At 48.8% G+C, this 15,685-nt stretch overlaps 7 protein-coding genes across 7 annotated transcripts; 2 read left to right on the plus strand and 5 right to left on the minus strand.

Moving 5' to 3' along the window:
* Positions 1–356: 356 nt before the first annotated feature.
* N7473_002382 (peptide alpha-N-acetyltransferase complex A subunit NAT1) lies at positions 357–2,985 on the minus strand (the record flags this gene model as incomplete). Its single annotated transcript, XM_057148322.1, has 3 exons — positions 357–811; positions 870–2,831; positions 2,904–2,985. The coding sequence occupies 3 exons, from the start codon at positions 2,983–2,985 to the stop codon at positions 357–359; spliced, it is 2,499 nt and encodes an 832-aa protein (XP_057011976.1).
* Positions 2,986–3,642: 657 nt separating this feature from the next.
* On the minus strand, positions 3,643–4,524 carry N7473_002383 (MIX23 family protein; the record flags this gene model as incomplete). Its single annotated transcript, XM_057148323.1, has 2 exons — positions 3,643–4,154; positions 4,218–4,524. The coding sequence occupies 2 exons, from the start codon at positions 4,522–4,524 to the stop codon at positions 3,643–3,645; spliced, it is 819 nt and encodes a 272-aa protein (XP_057011977.1).
* A 215-nt stretch (positions 4,525–4,739) lies between these two features.
* Positions 4,740–5,903, plus strand: N7473_002384 (putative formamidopyrimidine-DNA glycosylase; the record flags this gene model as incomplete). Its single annotated transcript, XM_057148324.1, has 2 exons — positions 4,740–5,332; positions 5,387–5,903. 2 exons carry the CDS (start codon positions 4,740–4,742, stop codon positions 5,901–5,903), a joined length of 1,110 nt encoding a protein of 369 aa, XP_057011978.1.
* Positions 5,904–6,313: 410 nt separating this feature from the next.
* Positions 6,314–7,444, minus strand: N7473_002385 (uncharacterized protein; the record flags this gene model as incomplete). The annotated part of the gene is made up of 1 exon (XM_057148325.1): positions 6,314–7,444. The coding sequence occupies one exon, from the start codon at positions 7,442–7,444 to the stop codon at positions 6,314–6,316; it is 1,131 nt and encodes a 376-aa protein (XP_057011979.1).
* Positions 7,445–7,769: 325 nt separating this feature from the next.
* On the plus strand, positions 7,770–9,794 carry nar1 (iron-sulfur cluster assembly protein NAR1; the record flags this gene model as incomplete). The annotated part of the gene is made up of 2 exons (XM_057148326.1): positions 7,770–8,025; positions 8,091–9,794. Exons 1-2 carry the CDS (start codon positions 7,918–7,920, stop codon positions 9,792–9,794), a joined length of 1,812 nt encoding a protein of 603 aa, XP_057011980.1. The 5' UTR covers positions 7,770–7,917.
* Positions 9,795–12,849: 3,055 nt separating this feature from the next.
* N7473_002387 (uncharacterized protein) lies at positions 12,850–13,137 on the minus strand (the record flags this gene model as incomplete). Its single annotated transcript, XM_057148327.1, has 1 exon — positions 12,850–13,137. The coding sequence occupies one exon, from the start codon at positions 13,135–13,137 to the stop codon at positions 12,850–12,852; it is 288 nt and encodes a 95-aa protein (XP_057011981.1).
* Positions 13,138–14,168: 1,031 nt separating this feature from the next.
* On the minus strand, positions 14,169–14,891 carry N7473_002388 (uncharacterized protein; the record flags this gene model as incomplete). The annotated part of the gene is made up of 4 exons (XM_057148328.1): positions 14,169–14,330; positions 14,386–14,561; positions 14,620–14,739; positions 14,795–14,891. Coding segments are annotated over 4 exons (555 nt in total), but the record flags the coding sequence as incomplete, so codon positions are not given.
* Between the last annotated feature and the right edge of the window lie 794 nt (positions 14,892–15,685).

Here is a 15,685-nt window from a genome sequence, read left to right on the forward strand (position 1 = left end):
TTGACGATTTTCTGATCTATCTTGGTGCTGGAATCGATTAGGTTGGGATGGACAAAGATTTCCTGTTGTATCGTATTGCCTTCAGAGCTACGAAGGAGAATCAGGACAAGCGGTTTTAAATTGGATGTGATTTGATTGGTATATTTATCGAGTTTTTAGTGCCGACGCCAAAGGTATGATCGACCCGAACCTTCTCTATTTTCACCTCCTACATTGAATCTCCCATGGATACACCAACTTCCACGAAAGAGTCACCAATCGGCCGCGAAATACAACCGTGGCGTTGAGACGACTGAGCATTCAGTCCGGAGTACCCTGAGGAGGTATCAACAAGCCGCTTTCTCGTTCCCATACACTTAGTTCGGCTGGAAGACAGAAGCCTCAGGCCACTTCTTGTTTGCCTTCTGGACGTAGGCAGAGGTCTCGCTGCCCCACTTGTTCAACAAATCGATAGCAGCAGCAGCTTCGTCAATGGTGATCTTGGGCGAGTCAAGAGTGTCCAGGAGATCCTTCTCGCACTCGGCCTTGGACTCGGGGTTCAGAATGTGACGGGCAGAGAGGGCGGCTTGCACATGGGCGACACTGTCCTTGTTGGCGGTGAGGAAAGACTCGTTCCACTCATCGAGCTTCTGGGCCTTGGGGAGCATCGTCTCGAATTCGGCGTTGACGACCTCAGCAATGGGCGCAGGAAGAGGTTCGGAAAGGCTGTCGAGAGCCTTGCGGAACCGAAGAAGCTGGACGTGGAGAGTAGGGTAAGAGGGGTCGATGGCGTGTGCGGCCGAAAGGCACTTCAGGGCCAGCAGGTGCTTGCCTGTTGCAGTATCAAGTCAGTTATCAGTTTATAGCAGTCTCTCTGGACTATGATTTACCTCTCCTGATGTGAACCTCAAAGCCAAGGCACTGAACCTCAACCTTCTGTGAATTGAGGGAGAGCAGCGGGGTCAAAAACTTCATCGCATCGTTCAACGGGTCCTTCGTCTGAACCAGATTGTTGCCAAGAGGGTCAGTATCCTCCTTCTTGACCTCCCCATCGGCACTCTTGGCGTTAGCAGCCGCCGCCTTCCGGGCCTCACGCTTATCAGCCTCAATCTTCTCCAGGCGCTCTCGCTCCTTCTTAGCCTTCTTGAGGGCCTTCTTGCGCTCAGCCTCATCTTGAATGTCGCCGTTGGCGCCAAGGCCATTCGGGCCATGAGCCAGATCCGGCTGGTCGTGGAGGAGGATGTAGGCCTTGACGGCAGAGAGGGCCATGCGTGTGTAGAAGGGGTGATCACGCAGGCGGTCTTCCCAGCGGACCATATCGACATACGCCCGGATCATACCCTTCCTAAGAGAGAAACTGTGGAAGTCAAACTGGTCCTCTTGCCATGTCTCAAAGATGTTGTAGACGCCGTGGAAGCGCTTGAGGGCGAGGGCCAGCTTCTTTTGTCGCAGATATGCCTCACCGTCCTCCGTCAAATACCATGTGCACTGCATCTCGTGCAGATCGCCCATAGCACCACCAACAGTCTCGTTGCGGGTGAACTTGCTCATGTTGTCCAGACCCTTCTCGTTCTCGTTGTTACGGAGCTGGTACTTCGCAGCCTTGGAGTTGATGTACCGATCCTTCTCATCCAGCAGACGCGCCTTCTCCATCTCCTCCGCCGCCTTCGCAGTGTTACCATGGTGCTTCCAGATACGAGCCTTGGTCATCTGGTATTCCACGGCCTTGGGTGACAGCTCAATGGCCTTATCCACGTTCTCCATGGCTTTGCAGAGGTCACGGCTAAGGTGGTAGTTGTAATGTTGGGCCAAGAAGTAGTAGGTCGAAGCCAGGAACTCGTCCTTGCTTTCGGCTGAACCGTTCTCCTGCGAGGCTGACTTGCCAGAGACGTATCCTTCAACCAGGTCCTCGACTGTATCCCGCTTAGCGGAGTTGCTGTACAGGATTTTGATGTTCGCGAACAAAGATGGGACACCCTTCTTAAGCATACGTTGCAGATAAGCATCTGCAGCCTGCTTGAAGTCCTCGCCTTCCAGGAAGTCCAGAGGGATGCGGCGCGCCGCATCGCCGCGCGGGTTCTTCTCCACCCACTCATCGTACAATGCCTTCAACGCCTTGTGGTCATCCTCTGAGATTCCCTTGGCCTGAATCAAACCATTATAGTAGACCGAGTTCTCTGGGTTACGATCGAGGAGAGCGGTGTATGCCTCCTCCGCCTCTGACTTGCGGCCCAATCGAAGCAGATAGTCCGCCTTCATCTCCATAACAGCGAGAACATCGGTACACCGATATCCAACCTTCTCCAGATGCTCGAGAGCTCTCTCCAAGTTCCCTGTCTCGGCAATGATTGTGTTCTTGTACAAACAAGCCTCCGAGTGTTCCATATCCGAGACAGGTGGTGTAGTCTTCAGAGTGTCCTCATATGTCGTGAGAACTTTTTCAGCCTCCTCCAAGTCGCCCGACAAGTGGTGAGCGATCGCCAGAGCTGTCCAGTTTTGGCGGAAGCCAGGGCGCGCCTGAAGCATCGAACTGCGGCTTTGGATGTATCCCTGGAAATCTCGCATCTGCATCTGGAGGAGGGCAAGATCGCGTTGGATGGGCTGGGACTCGGGCTCCAGTCGTAGAGCAAAGCGGTAGGCCTTAATCGCCTCCTCGTAGTTCTTTTCCTGTCGGTATAGCAATCCGTAGACGTGCCAGCAGATGTGCGACTTCATGTCATTGCGCAGAGCCTCCTTGGCCAGTACAAAGGCCTCCTCCAGTTGACCCAGATGGCTCATGATCAGAGCCTTCATCGCCTGCGTATCGCCATGGTTGGGGTTCTTTTTCAGAACCTGGTCTGCCGTCTTGATGCCTGTTGCGATGAAAACGAAGTTAGCTTACGGTGGAGCCATTGGGTAGTGGGGGTGGGAGAAGGGGTGCGGACCTTTCTTGTATTGCTTCTGCTCAAAGTTGCGAACCACTTGACGGAACAAGGCATGATCCTTGGAGCTCAATGGTTGCGGCATGGTGGGCGACGCTGCTGGGAGGGCGAAAGGATTGACTTGTGCGAGGGAGGAATCGATGTGTGCGGGGAGCGGCTTCTCCGAGTCCGAACTTGGCAGAACGTCTGGGCCGATAAGATAGTCCTGATGAATACACTCCCGTCACGTCAACAGGGTCATGGAAACAGAGGGCTGGGAGCAAAGAGGTTTGAATTTCTTTTTTTTCATTTCGTATTTCTCCCCGGATTCTGCGTGTATTCTCATTGTGTACTTGGGTGTGATTCTAGGGGCAGGAGGCTTTCAATGCAGCTAGCAAGAGCAAAGTGTGCAGTGTAACCATGAGTTGTGGAGAGGTTGTGACGAGCACATTTACATCTTCAACAAGACAAATAAGTAAGCCCAACATCTAGGGTTGGTAGATCCGCAGTCTAATGATACAGACCCGGACTAGGGTCATTATTTAGAGAATTGGATGATCATATCTCAACGCAGCGCTATATATATATATATGCAGTATTGTACACATTGTGGATTTTCAACTCCAGGGCCGGGATGGCGCATGGAGGATTTAAGAGTCGAGAGGGTCAAATTAGCAACCAGTCCATGCGTGCATGCGCATATGTCCGCATGGGTGTGCTATGGGCGGTCTACCATGAGAAAGCCCTCTCCGGGAGGAAGATCTCATCGCTGATGAGTGTGTCTCCAAGTATTCAGGGCATCCTCCCATGAAGGAGAAGACCCGGCGCACCTCTCAGTCACCATGCCCCATGTCCGAGCTCGGATGATCTCCTCCACGGTACGCTGGTTACGAATCAAGTTTGCTAATGATTCCGTCCGGGCTTCTCGAGGGAAGAAACGGGCCGAGTATGGATCTAATCGCTCATTGACAACTCGCTCCCGATCTCGCGCAGATTCTGTCTCTCGCAGTATCAGATCCGGATCATCGGGATCGGGGCTGGTTGCAACTCCCGCGCAGTAATTGAGGACATCTGATCGAGCCTGCCATGATGGAAATAGCACTTTATCTTTGAAACCCTGACATGCCGAGGGGTCAATCGCTTTTCGAGCTCTTGAATCGGTCTGTCGCATGGCAGTAGAGGATGGATCGAACCCCTCGCGCGAGGGTGTTACTAGCGCATTTAAATTCTGCGTAATTGAGTCATCAATAGTAGACCGGGATAGCCGAAGGAAATCTGCAGAAGTCCGGGGTTAGCTCTGATTGATTGTCATGAAGATAATAAGACCAATCAACATACCTCGGAGAAGCCTCTCATCGAAACAGAACTGAGGGGTCAGCACTGGGGCCTCAGTAGACGAGGGCTGTGACATCTTCTTGCTGGCTGTCTCCCCAGAGCCAGGATCCGTTTTGCTAGCCCAGAACCACTCCAGCTTGGGTGGAGACCTCGTCGGGTGGTGGCAACGGTCGGTGATACACTCGGATGTAGGGGATAAAAGTGGTGCAGCGGACTGGACCGGCGATGCACAAATTGAACTGTATATAAGGGAAGGCTCGAGATTGTCAAAAACTTGAAGGATCTCAGATGTCAGCGACGAAGGCGACATTCCCAGGTTCGCCGCATGAGCGAATGGTCGTCCCTATTTGGACTAGCGCCGATGCAGCTGAATAATGCCCATTAAGCTCGATCATGTGATCTCGTGTCGCGCGTCCAGATCCCCGTGTCAAGCTGATGATCCTCGAGGATGACGGTTGCATACACATCACTTCAATTGTTCATACTTTTGTAAATTCATCTGATCTCATCTACCTTGAAGTCAATATGCCTGAGCTGGCAGAGGTAGCGCGTATTGTGCATTTCATTCGACAGCACCTTGTTGGAAAGACGCTGTCCAAGGTGCAGGCCCAGCATGATGACATTGTTTACGGCAAAGTTGGGACCAGCGCAGCTGAGTTTCAAAAGGCAATGCAAGGGAAAAAGATCGTTGGCGCTGGCCAACAAGGAAAATACTTCTGGATTACAATGTCTTCACCACCGCATGCAGTGATGCACTTTGGAATGGCAGGCTGGCTGAAAATCAAGGATGAAGACACATATTACTATCGCTCAGACAAGCCTGCTGATAAGGAGTGGCCGCCAAAGTATGCGAAATTCATACTGGAAACAAAGGAGGATCCAAAGACAGAGGCTGCATTTGTGGATGCTCGCCGATTGAGTCGAATCCGCCTGGTGGATTGCCCTGGCGATGAGATCCGCAAATACACGCCTCTCAAGGAAAACGGACCTGACCCCGTCACGGACAAGGATACTGTGAACGAAGCATGGTTGATGGAGAAGCTGAAAAGCAAAAGGGTTCCCATCAAGGCTCTTCTTCTTGATCAGGCCAATATCAGTGGAATTGGCAATTGGATGGGGTAAGGTCTTACCTATCCTACTCGCGCAAGCAGACTACTCATTTCTGATTCTAGTGACGAGATCCTTTACCATGCCAAGATTCACCCAGAGCAGTACTGCAACACTCTGAACGACGACCAAATCAAGGAGCTTCACAAATCACTCCATTACGTCTGTTCTACAGCCCTCGATGTCCTAGCAGATTCGGAGAAGTTCCCTGAGCACTGGCTCTTCAAGCATCGATGGGGCAAAGGAAAGAAGAATCACCCGACCACTCTGCCCAATGGAGACAAGATCACCTTCCTTACTGTTGGCGGCAGAACAAGTGCCGTAGTACCGGCAGTCCAAAAGAAGACCGGTGCCGTGGCGAAAGAGATTGACGAAGATGAAACACCTGCAAGCTCAAAGCGAAAGCGGGCCGTGAAACAGGAGGACGGCTCTGATTTTGAAGAAAAGCCCGAACCAAAAGCCTCCGAGCCAAAGAAAAAGAGAAAGTCCGCTGTGAAGAAGGGGGTGGTCAAGGAAGAGGAACAAGAAGTGAATCCAGCTGATACTACAGGCCGTCGTCGCTCTACGCGGTCGAGAAATTAAGGGACTACTGGGGCTATAGTTCAAATTGTTTGTGGATGGTGAATTGTATGAGTTTGTCACACGTGAATAGACCGAGACCAATGGAATCGAGGTGAATGGGACACACAAGGAAGAGGCAATAATCAGTCTCTCGAACCGATTGCAGGGTAAGCCTGTCTGGAGTACTACGAAGGAGAAGACTATCTAGGCAGTTTCAAAGGGAATTTCTCACTAAGCGAAGAATAATTTTCAAATTGAAATTCACGAACCCGGATTCTAGAAAATAAAGTCCATCGCGGCCGCACTTGCCATAGCAGGAGCAGGAGCCACGGGGGCTTGGAAAGTATCAAAAAGACTAGGTCAACAGCGATTGAAAAGAACAAATCATCAAATCGTACTCCGTAGATACTGAAAGTAAATTCTGACCCAGCTCACATCTCGAGGTTGTGCAGAGCCTTCTTGAACGTAGTGATGTTGACACCGTCTTTCTTGTCAAGGACTGCGAACACGATGAACTCAAACCATCCATTGAACTCCTTCTCCTGGAGGACCTTGACCCAGCAATCTGCAACTTCACCAGCAGGGTGACGGAATGCACCACATCCCAAAGCTCCAAGCACGAGTCTAGTATGGTTGAAATCAGCTGCAAGGCGAAGAGTAAAGCGCATTTTTTCTTCCATCAGAGTGCGCTCACTATCCTTCGCGTACTTGGTGTTGGTTCGATCCAGGAGGGGACCTGACGTTGCTGCCACGCTGATGACGGCTACCATTGGAAGCCATTCTGGCTTCTTGGTCCACATCCACGAGTACCCTGTATCTTCATTCTCTCGGAAGATCACGACGTTGCTGGTGTAGAGGCCCTCGTCAGGCTTCCAGGGATAGAACTCCTTCAAGATACCTGAATAACCCAGAGTAGTTCGGTAGCAAATCTGTTCCTCCTGGGCACTGGCACCATTCAGCCATCCGCCTCCAGGTGTGATAGCATTGGCAAAGTTTAGCACACAGACACGCGCCGTGCTCTTGATCCCCATGATATCACCTGCGTTGCGGAGAGCGAGCGCGGCATCTAGAGTGTCTTTGTTGACGACCTTGGCTTGGGTAGTAGGCCAATTTGGAAACTTGGGATGCTTGAGATCATGCTCGAGACGTTTGGCTTTCTCGTGACTGATCTTAACACTGATCCCGAAGCCTCCTTCGCAACTATCCACGATTTCTTGGGCCACTTTGAGGGTATCCTGGGCGGCCTGCGCCCGCAGTGCCCTTTTTTGCGCATCAGGCAAGGTTGGCCGTGGCCTGTTTCGTGAGGGCCAAGTCCATGTTCTAGCTTTGGTCGCCTGTGGCAGTTTCTTGACAGATTGTTTCCGTACCGCAGGCATGGTTGAGTGATGATCGGCTGGTCGAAATGGAAGAGTGAGAGTTGACGTCCCGGATTCAGACTGTGAAACTGAGAGTTCTGACTGAGAAGTGTCCTCGGTGTCTTCCTTTGTGGACTCTGGGTCTTTCGAGTTGACGACTTGTTTCGAGTCGATGGGAAGCGGATCATCTGGGTTTTGAGTCGACATCTTGACGCCAAGGACTTTATTTGGAGTCTCAATCTAGAAGGCTAGAGTAGGTTTTGGTTAGCTTCTAAATAGAGTTTGATTAATAAAAGATTCAAAACTTCGAAATGAAGTGGGCGAAGAAAGAGAGAGCAAAGAAAGAGCAAAAGCATGAAAGACAAAGGGACTCTCTTGACCAGTAGTTCGCAGGCAGCCAATGACGATGCTCAGGCAACGCCCCCGGGCGGTGAGCCCAAAGAAGCTTATCGGTGCGTGACTGTGGCACCGCCGATGTCGCCACAGATGACAAAGCCCGCAACGCTCGTTGGTTCCTTTGCTTTGTCTATTTCATGACTTGACAGGGGCCTGGGTTCATATTTCTTTGACAGAATACCTGCTACTGCGGTTTATTCTCAGCTTTCAGCTTTCACCCCTCAAAGACCCTTGGTTTCTCACTTCCAAGCGGGGTTATTCTGCCCAAAGCGGCCCCCGCCACCATGAGCGCGATCCTATCGGCAGACGATTTGAACGATTTCATTTCGCCTGGGGTTGCGTGTATCAAGCCCGTTGAATCCCTTCCACAAAAGAGCACAAAGGACACAGAGGTAGGTGATATGCATTCTCCTCATCTGACTCTATGGACCCTCATTTGCTAACTTTTTAACCATAGAATCCTTACGAAGTGACAACGGAAGACAAAGTCCAGCCCGAAACCCTCCCCACAGCCCAGATTTCTTTGACAGATTGTCTTGCCTGCTCAGGCTGTGTGACCTCGGCGGAGGCGGTTTTGATTTCTTTGCAATCTCATGCAGAGGTTCTCAATACCCTCGATGCACACACAGAAATTCCATTGGTGCAAGAGCAGCATGGGACCGCGCTCGCAGATACTGGAAACTCAGGGGAAGGCAAGATCTTTGTTGCCAGTGTGAGCCCGCAGGTCAGAGCTGGTCTGGCCGCCACCTATGGTTTGTCGGAGAAGGAAGCGGGGTACATGATTGATCAGTTCCTACGTGGGCCGCAGGGATTACGCAGCGGTGGAAAGCATGGCAGTGGTTTTACCTGGGTTGTGGACACAAATGCCATGCGGGAGGCCGTGTTGGTCCTCACTGCCGATGAACTCTCAGAGTCGATTGCTGAAGGGGCTCCCACCGCTGATCAGTCTGAGCCTGCTCTTCCTAAACGACCCATCTTGTCATCTGCTTGCCCCGGGTGGATCTGCTACGCGGAAAAGACACATCCATTTATCCTGCCTCATTTGTCTCGATTGAAGTCTCCACAGGCTCTTTCAGGCACCTTCCTCAAGACTGTTCTGAGCAAGTCGCTTGGAGTACCGCCGTCTCGCATCTGGCATTTGGCGGTCATGCCATGTTTTGACAAGAAGCTGGAAGCCAGTCGTGAAGAATTGACCGATGTGTCTTGGCAGGCTGATGTTCAAAACGGGACTGAACCGCACCAGCCTGTCCGCGATGTAGACTGTGTGATAACTCCTCGCGAGCTACTCTCTTTGGCTGCATCCCGAGGTCTTTCCCTGCCTAGCCTCCCCCTCCATTCACTATCTCCTACTCACACACCCGCGTTTCCGATCAAGGCCCTCGATGCCTTCATTTCGTCCAAACGCTCGACGGCTGAGCAGTCTCTCGAAACTGGCACTTCTGGAGGTTACCTCTATCATGTTCTCAAGACTTTCCAAGCTCGGAACCCTGGCAGCGAAATTGTGACAAACCGGGGTCGCAATGCGGATGTTGTCGAGTATGTCCTCAACTCGCAGGAAGGACAGCCTATTTTGAAAGCGGCTCGTTACTATGGCTTCCGAAACATTCAAAATCTGGTTCGGAAATTGAAGCCCAGCCGATCCTCCCGAATGCCGGGAGCGAAGCCTGTGGCGGCGGGACGGCGTCAACCCATATCCCGCAATGCTACGTCAGGCGGGTCAGGCTCGGATTACGCATATGTCGAGGTGATGGCTTGCCCTGGTGGCTGCACCAATGGCGGTGGACAGATTCGGGTGGAGGATGCTAGGGAGGCTTCTGCCAGTTCTGCAATGGCTGGGCCATCGGAAAATGGTGTGGCGTCTAAGCCTTCTCCACATGAGCAGCGGGTTTGGCTTGCCCGGGTGGATGAGGCATACTTCTCCATGGAATCTGACGCGGAGTCTGAACCTGATCACCAGCCCCATCAACTTTCGATAAGCGAGAAAGAGGCCCAGATCCACGAGAGCTTGCGGTGCTGGTCCGAGTATATGGATCTGCCCCTTTCAAAGCTGGTATATACAACCTATCGCAAAGTGGAGAGTGATGTCGGCAAAGACCAGACCGCCGCCAATGACACGACTAAAGTGGTCGAGCTTGCCGGGAAGATCGGCGGTGGCTGGTAAACTCATTTTTTTCTTTTCAGTTCTTTTGTTTATTAGGTGCATTGCGTCGATACCTTGATCCATCATGAATGCATGTGAGGGCGGATATACCATAGTTTCAATCATGGTTTGCGGAGTTATGGAAGCATTTTTAGTCTATAGAAATTTCATCACATTTACAAATCATCTCACAATCATTTTCGTATTCCACTTGTAGAATCATGAGGTAAACCTAAACTGTTTACGACCGTATTCCCAAAAATCGATTTGTATACTGTGCAGTTAGCCTCACAGGCGGGATGTGGTAAAGCACTAAGTCCAATTGTAACAGAGACTGTTCCTTGAGGAGTTTCAAAACCACTCCTCAAGCATCAATCCAAATACAGTTCTTCTTCATGCAAACAGGAAACAAAGAAGAATCCAGCAGAATCAATAGGAATTAACAAGAGGGGGAAATCATACAGCTCACAATGCTGACAGGCCATAGGATTCGGCCTGCATGCGGGGATACCATCCCGCATCACCACAATGAGGGTGCCGACTGGTCACTGTGAGTGAGTGCGAACGGGGCAATAGTTACCGGGGTCGCTATAGTAGTTGAGTACTATAACGATGTGTGCTGAGATGGCTGGTCTCGGCCCGGTCGGAACTACTTCGAATTCCAAGAGTATCTCTCAATCGTACCTTTGCTATACAAGCCTTACTGCGGATGGATCCTGTTGAGTATCTTGCAGAACGTGCCAGAAGTGCGCGCTAAGTAAGCCAGTCACTAAGTGTTGCCACGAAATGAGCTCCCCTACTTGTAAGTTGGGTTGTCTTGAAGGTGAATCCGTGGAATACAAAGTACTAAAGGTAGCAACCAAGTAACAATATGTAATTGATCGCGAAGAACTAAATACGTGATGTGAAATGAGTGTCCTTATATATCTAGTCCCTCCTTCTCCCCTGGTATACTCCAGCAGGAGTATATTGTCGGAGTCACGGTGAGTGTCTACTCCTTCTTGGCGTTGGTAGATGGTCATGGTCACGTGCGGCTTTACCGTCACCTTGCGTTGTGGTGTAAAGCTGATCTGTTATTATGAAGGATTGTTGCTGTTGTGTGTCTTTGGTTTCCGATGATTGAGCGTTGGTGAGCCAACTTGAATACTATGTTGATCGTGTAGAAGATGTCTATAAGTTTTGCTATATGAACTGACCCCTGTTCTATTGACTCTACCTGTACCTGTTGAGATTCTGTTAACTTATGTTTGTTGTTGAGTGCGACGATGGTGGCCCCTAGATGACCCTTGCGCCCGGAGGCGTTCGAGTAGACATTAAAATATCCGATGTGTTTCCCTAAGTAGCTCCTCGTGTAGGGTGTCAAAATCAGCCCAAGCCTTGGCGTATTTCATCCCCTGAGCCTTTCTTTCTCGATGACTCGGCCGATTTCTAAATCGCTCACATCGTCGGTGTTCTTACCCATGGTGACTTCGGTGCTTTTGAGGGTCCTGATATTGGGCGGAAGGTCTCCCGTCTTGTCACCTTCTCCCAAACGACCCGAAGCCCTCAGAAGTCGTTCTGGCGCCACTGTCTATCTGTCCTGTTTGAACACATACTTGAAAACCGAGATTGCAAATACAACAGGTGGCGCTGATTTGTCCCTGCTCTTCCCGTTCCCAGTCACATCGCAAGTTCCAAAAATATTTCCCGTCGATCAATTATGAGTGACCAAATCATTTCGCTTGACACTTCCTTTCTGAAGAAAATGTGTCACCATGTAAAGCCACTTCTGATACGGTACCATGTCAGAATCCGTGACCAAACTTCGTACTGCTGGAAGATCCGGATTTCTTTCTTGAAGCTTGTGGTAACAGATCCAATTATGGCAGCCATTCTCCCCCGTTTATCATCAGCGGCGAGCTCTTGATCAACAACAGCAACCCCGCGGTGGCAAAGAGACCTATGAGTCCAATCTAAGCTTCTGCTAAGCCGTTGAGTAGCATTCTTTGAACAGATGATTGGCATTAGACATGATTCCAGACCCTCAAAAGCAAGCTCAAATATGTCATAGAAGCTACGAAGGCTGTTCTACCTTAACCCCTCTGTTTATTTACTTTCTCGCAACAAATAGTATACGGAATTATTATAGCAGGCACCCAGAAAAAGTTGAAAACTCATTTATAGCAAAGAAATAGGCCAGTATATGCATGTTGGACAGATTTCATTATGTCATGGCAAGTTGTGCAAAAGACCGACGAGCTTTTCTAGCCTTTCTCGTGCATGATATTCCCGCCATTTTTTTAGTGAAGATAAACAATTCTAAACCGCAGATTGTAGGATTTTATTAAACAGGCGCTGAGATACGATATACCTATCGCTTTGACGTCTCCAATGCCAAAAAGCGTTTTTTGGCATGGTAAGATCCCATAAACAAAAGTGACTGGTGTTCTGACATTTCCTTCGCCTGACAGACGCCTTGGACGAGTTCTGGTTTTGGAAGATAAAGGACATCGATATCACTCTCCCAATGCCTAAGGATTCTGTCAAAAAATGCTCTTTGGTGCAAAACATCGACCTCTCTATTTAGGCGACTAAGATTCAGCTTATTAGTCTCCTTTATGGCTTAGATTTCATTTTTTCAAAACCGATGTCTCTGCAGACCATGATGACTGTGAATTCAATATTTTGATGAAGCATCGTTGCTTCGGCCCCTTCCCTGTACCGCACGAAGAGAGTGTGAACCAAGAGAGGGTGGTAATTCTTGTTTGAATTATGCAAAATAGCGCCCCTGAGAACTTAAAGCCCTGTCCCCTCACAACTACGAAAGAGATATGTCAGGAGGACAAGGAATTCGTATTGAAGATCATGACACCTGACCCTCGAGATAAGTCTACCGCATGACAGCTTTAAGATGACGTATTGTCCCATCAATATAGTCCTTTATCCTCTTTGTGGAACTTAAAAGTACGGCTATTTTAGCTCACCAACTTGTTTAAGACGGAATATTGATTGACAAGCTAATCAACTGTTCCTAGTCTCAAATTAAGAGAATGTAACTAATTCGCCTACCCGTTCTCTATAGCTTTGAACTCATTTTTTATTCTAGATCCTGATGAGGCAAATTCAGAAAGTTCCACATGTAGTGGAAACGATCGCTACCGAAAAAGGGTTCGGCATTCCCTTTGCCATCGTGAACCCAAAACCAGGGGCATCCAAATGCCCCAAGCTCCTTGACCACTTTGCCGGTGACACCGGTCAGTTTCGACTTGATGACCTCAGTACTGGTATTATGCAAAATTTCTTGGACTTCAGCTGGATTGAAAACCTTCCTCAAGGCAATTGAAAGATTTTTCGGAGTCGAAATGTCGATAGAGTCATCCCACATGGTCCTGAAGCATTCAAAGAACGCTTCTTCATAAGAACGTTATCATGCCGATCTTTGATAAAAGTGAGGGCTCGCTGGGGCTGGAGCACATAGGGTTTGCAGATGCTCTGGTATCAACATGTCTGAGGTGAAGAGCAATTTTAAGACGTACCAACAACGATAGAATCGGAAAAAAGAGAGGGATATTGAACTGGTGCCCAAAGTAACTTTGCGATCACTTTCTATCGTACTTGGAATATGCTGCTTTTGCATCATTCTTTCAGGGAGGTGTGTTTCCTTGGAACCAGTTAGTATTTGTTCCTTTCACTATTAGAGAAACGATAGGAAAACGTACCACTGCCCACATTGATACCGCCAAGGAAAGCTGGTATAAATCTGCCATTTCATGTAAGCGTAGCTCATCAACAGCGCTCGATTGTTTAGCTGAGTTTGACACACTCTACTTCGACTTTGAGGGCCTGCAGGGCTTCTCGGTTATTTCTTAGGTTAGGAGAAGGCATAGTAGCTATAGGGTGATACTGTTTGATGCCAAGATTAGAGATAAAGTTGTGAATCAGCTTGGTGATTAACTAACCGCAGTCGATATAGCACTCTATCTTTTTTCGGTGATCCATCGTGAGAAGCGATAAGAAAATGAATTTGTATGGGATAAAAAATCAATGTATAGCTAAAAGCTTCTCTCGCACATTCGAACTTTGATGTCTTGGGGTCAAATTTGACCTTGACAAGGGGACACCGCTCTTCGGCATGAATTTGGTGATCCTTATATTGATGTTATGCACTAGCTGCCATGCCATGTTCTACGCCTTTTCCATTTACTTTATGTCAATCGGTAGTTAAAATAAGCTCTTGAGGTTCCATTATCCTCGTTGCAGCGTAACATCTGGTTTCAAACTTAAACCCTTGATTCTGCCAAACCTCGGCCGTTCATGAGAGAAATTGCTGACCAAGTGGCGCAGATATTACATTCAGCAACTCCTTTGCGGACAGTGGGAATTGCTATTCTACTCTCGCTGTATCCAGCCCCCTGCTTAAACCTCTAAGTCACGCTTTCGCGCCTTTGGGTCTTCCCAAGCACAATGGTACTTAGATCGCCCACAGGCAAGGTGATGGGGAAATCGACCGCATCCAAAATTTGCGCGATGAAAATATGCCATTGGTAAGCAAAGCGCGAAGTTAAATGCTCCAGCCATCTATTGTAAGCATTGTCAGCACAGATTGCAAAGGAATAATAATTCCATGACATACCTTCTGTAGTTTTGCCGCCAGTTCGAAATCTTCAAGAGCTAGTGTGAAAAAAGTACTGGAGAATAACCCAAAGGTGATGACAAGAAGCAATAGCGTTAAGAAGAGGCAGATGATGGTGCGAAGAGAGCAGATCATGTATACAAATGTGAGAATGGTGAGGCAGACATAGTAGAAGCCTGCATTATGTCAGTTCTAACTGTGTGGTTGAAAGATCCTGGGAACATGATCACTTACCGACAGTAGCATTGTATTCAGCGGTTGTAATCCCTTCTAATGTGTTACCAGTCGACGAATACATTGTACCGACAGCAAAAGAAGGGATAAGCGAGGTACCTTGAACTAGCCAAAAGGTTCCTTTGTCAAACTTAGCAAATGACTTCTTCTGCTTACTTCAACAGATATCATATACCGTATGTGAAGAAAAGTGCGCAGGAGAAGGTATTTCCGAGAACCCATTCGCCAATAATGCTAGTGCTTATCCAGGGCTCAAACGGAACTTGAGGTAGCTGATAGTAAAGATAAATGACGGCTGAGCAACCGAAGAGAAGAGACAAGCTACCTAAGGCCTCTTTATACTGCCATGTCTTGGCCTCTGTTTCCCTACTTTCCCCGCGTTTTCGCGTATCTCATCCTCAACCCCAGACTTTCTCCGTAGAGTCAGATCCGGTCTAGGCGCTTCGGCCGATCCTATAATCAGTATCAAAGTCAAAATCTGCTCCAGACCCAATAGATCCATCGTAAGTATCACTCCTCGGCTATTTCATCCTGATAGTCAGACTTTCCCGAATTACCCAGACGAACTTCCGGTCGGCAAGCCCCACATTATCTCCATAAGCATGATGTATACAAGAGAACCGTGCGGAGAAGTTCCGGTCTTGTGCCTGACTTTGACTTTGTATAACTCCGTTGGTGACTAAGGCATCTCGAAAGTTTGGCCTTGCACATAGATGCCCTAGGTAAGAAGAGGGGGTATTCTAATTGATGGCTTGGTCAGGATTACCAATGCCGTAATTGCTTGGTGACATGGAATACGGAAAGTTATTTTGATGCATCTTGCTTCAATGTTTCTCACAGTCTCCTATTTTTGCGTACCAAACCTCAGCATCTAAGGAACACATTTTGTGGCAAGAAAACTAGTCTGGGTGCTTGGAGTCAGTTCGAGGTATTATGACGAGATGAAGATAATGTCTGGGTTCGTAAATTCCGGAGCCAATGGATTTTACCTTTCTCACAATCTAGATTGTGATGAACTCATGTTCATTATTGGCATTACTAGCTGATTTTGGTGAGGCGACCGTTG

Source organism: Penicillium subrubescens (genome assembly GCF_028828155.1).
Source record: "Penicillium subrubescens strain IBT 31985 chromosome Unknown utg000002l_segment0_segment0, whole genome shotgun sequence".
Classification (NCBI taxonomy): domain Eukaryota; kingdom Fungi; phylum Ascomycota; class Eurotiomycetes; order Eurotiales; family Aspergillaceae; genus Penicillium; species Penicillium subrubescens.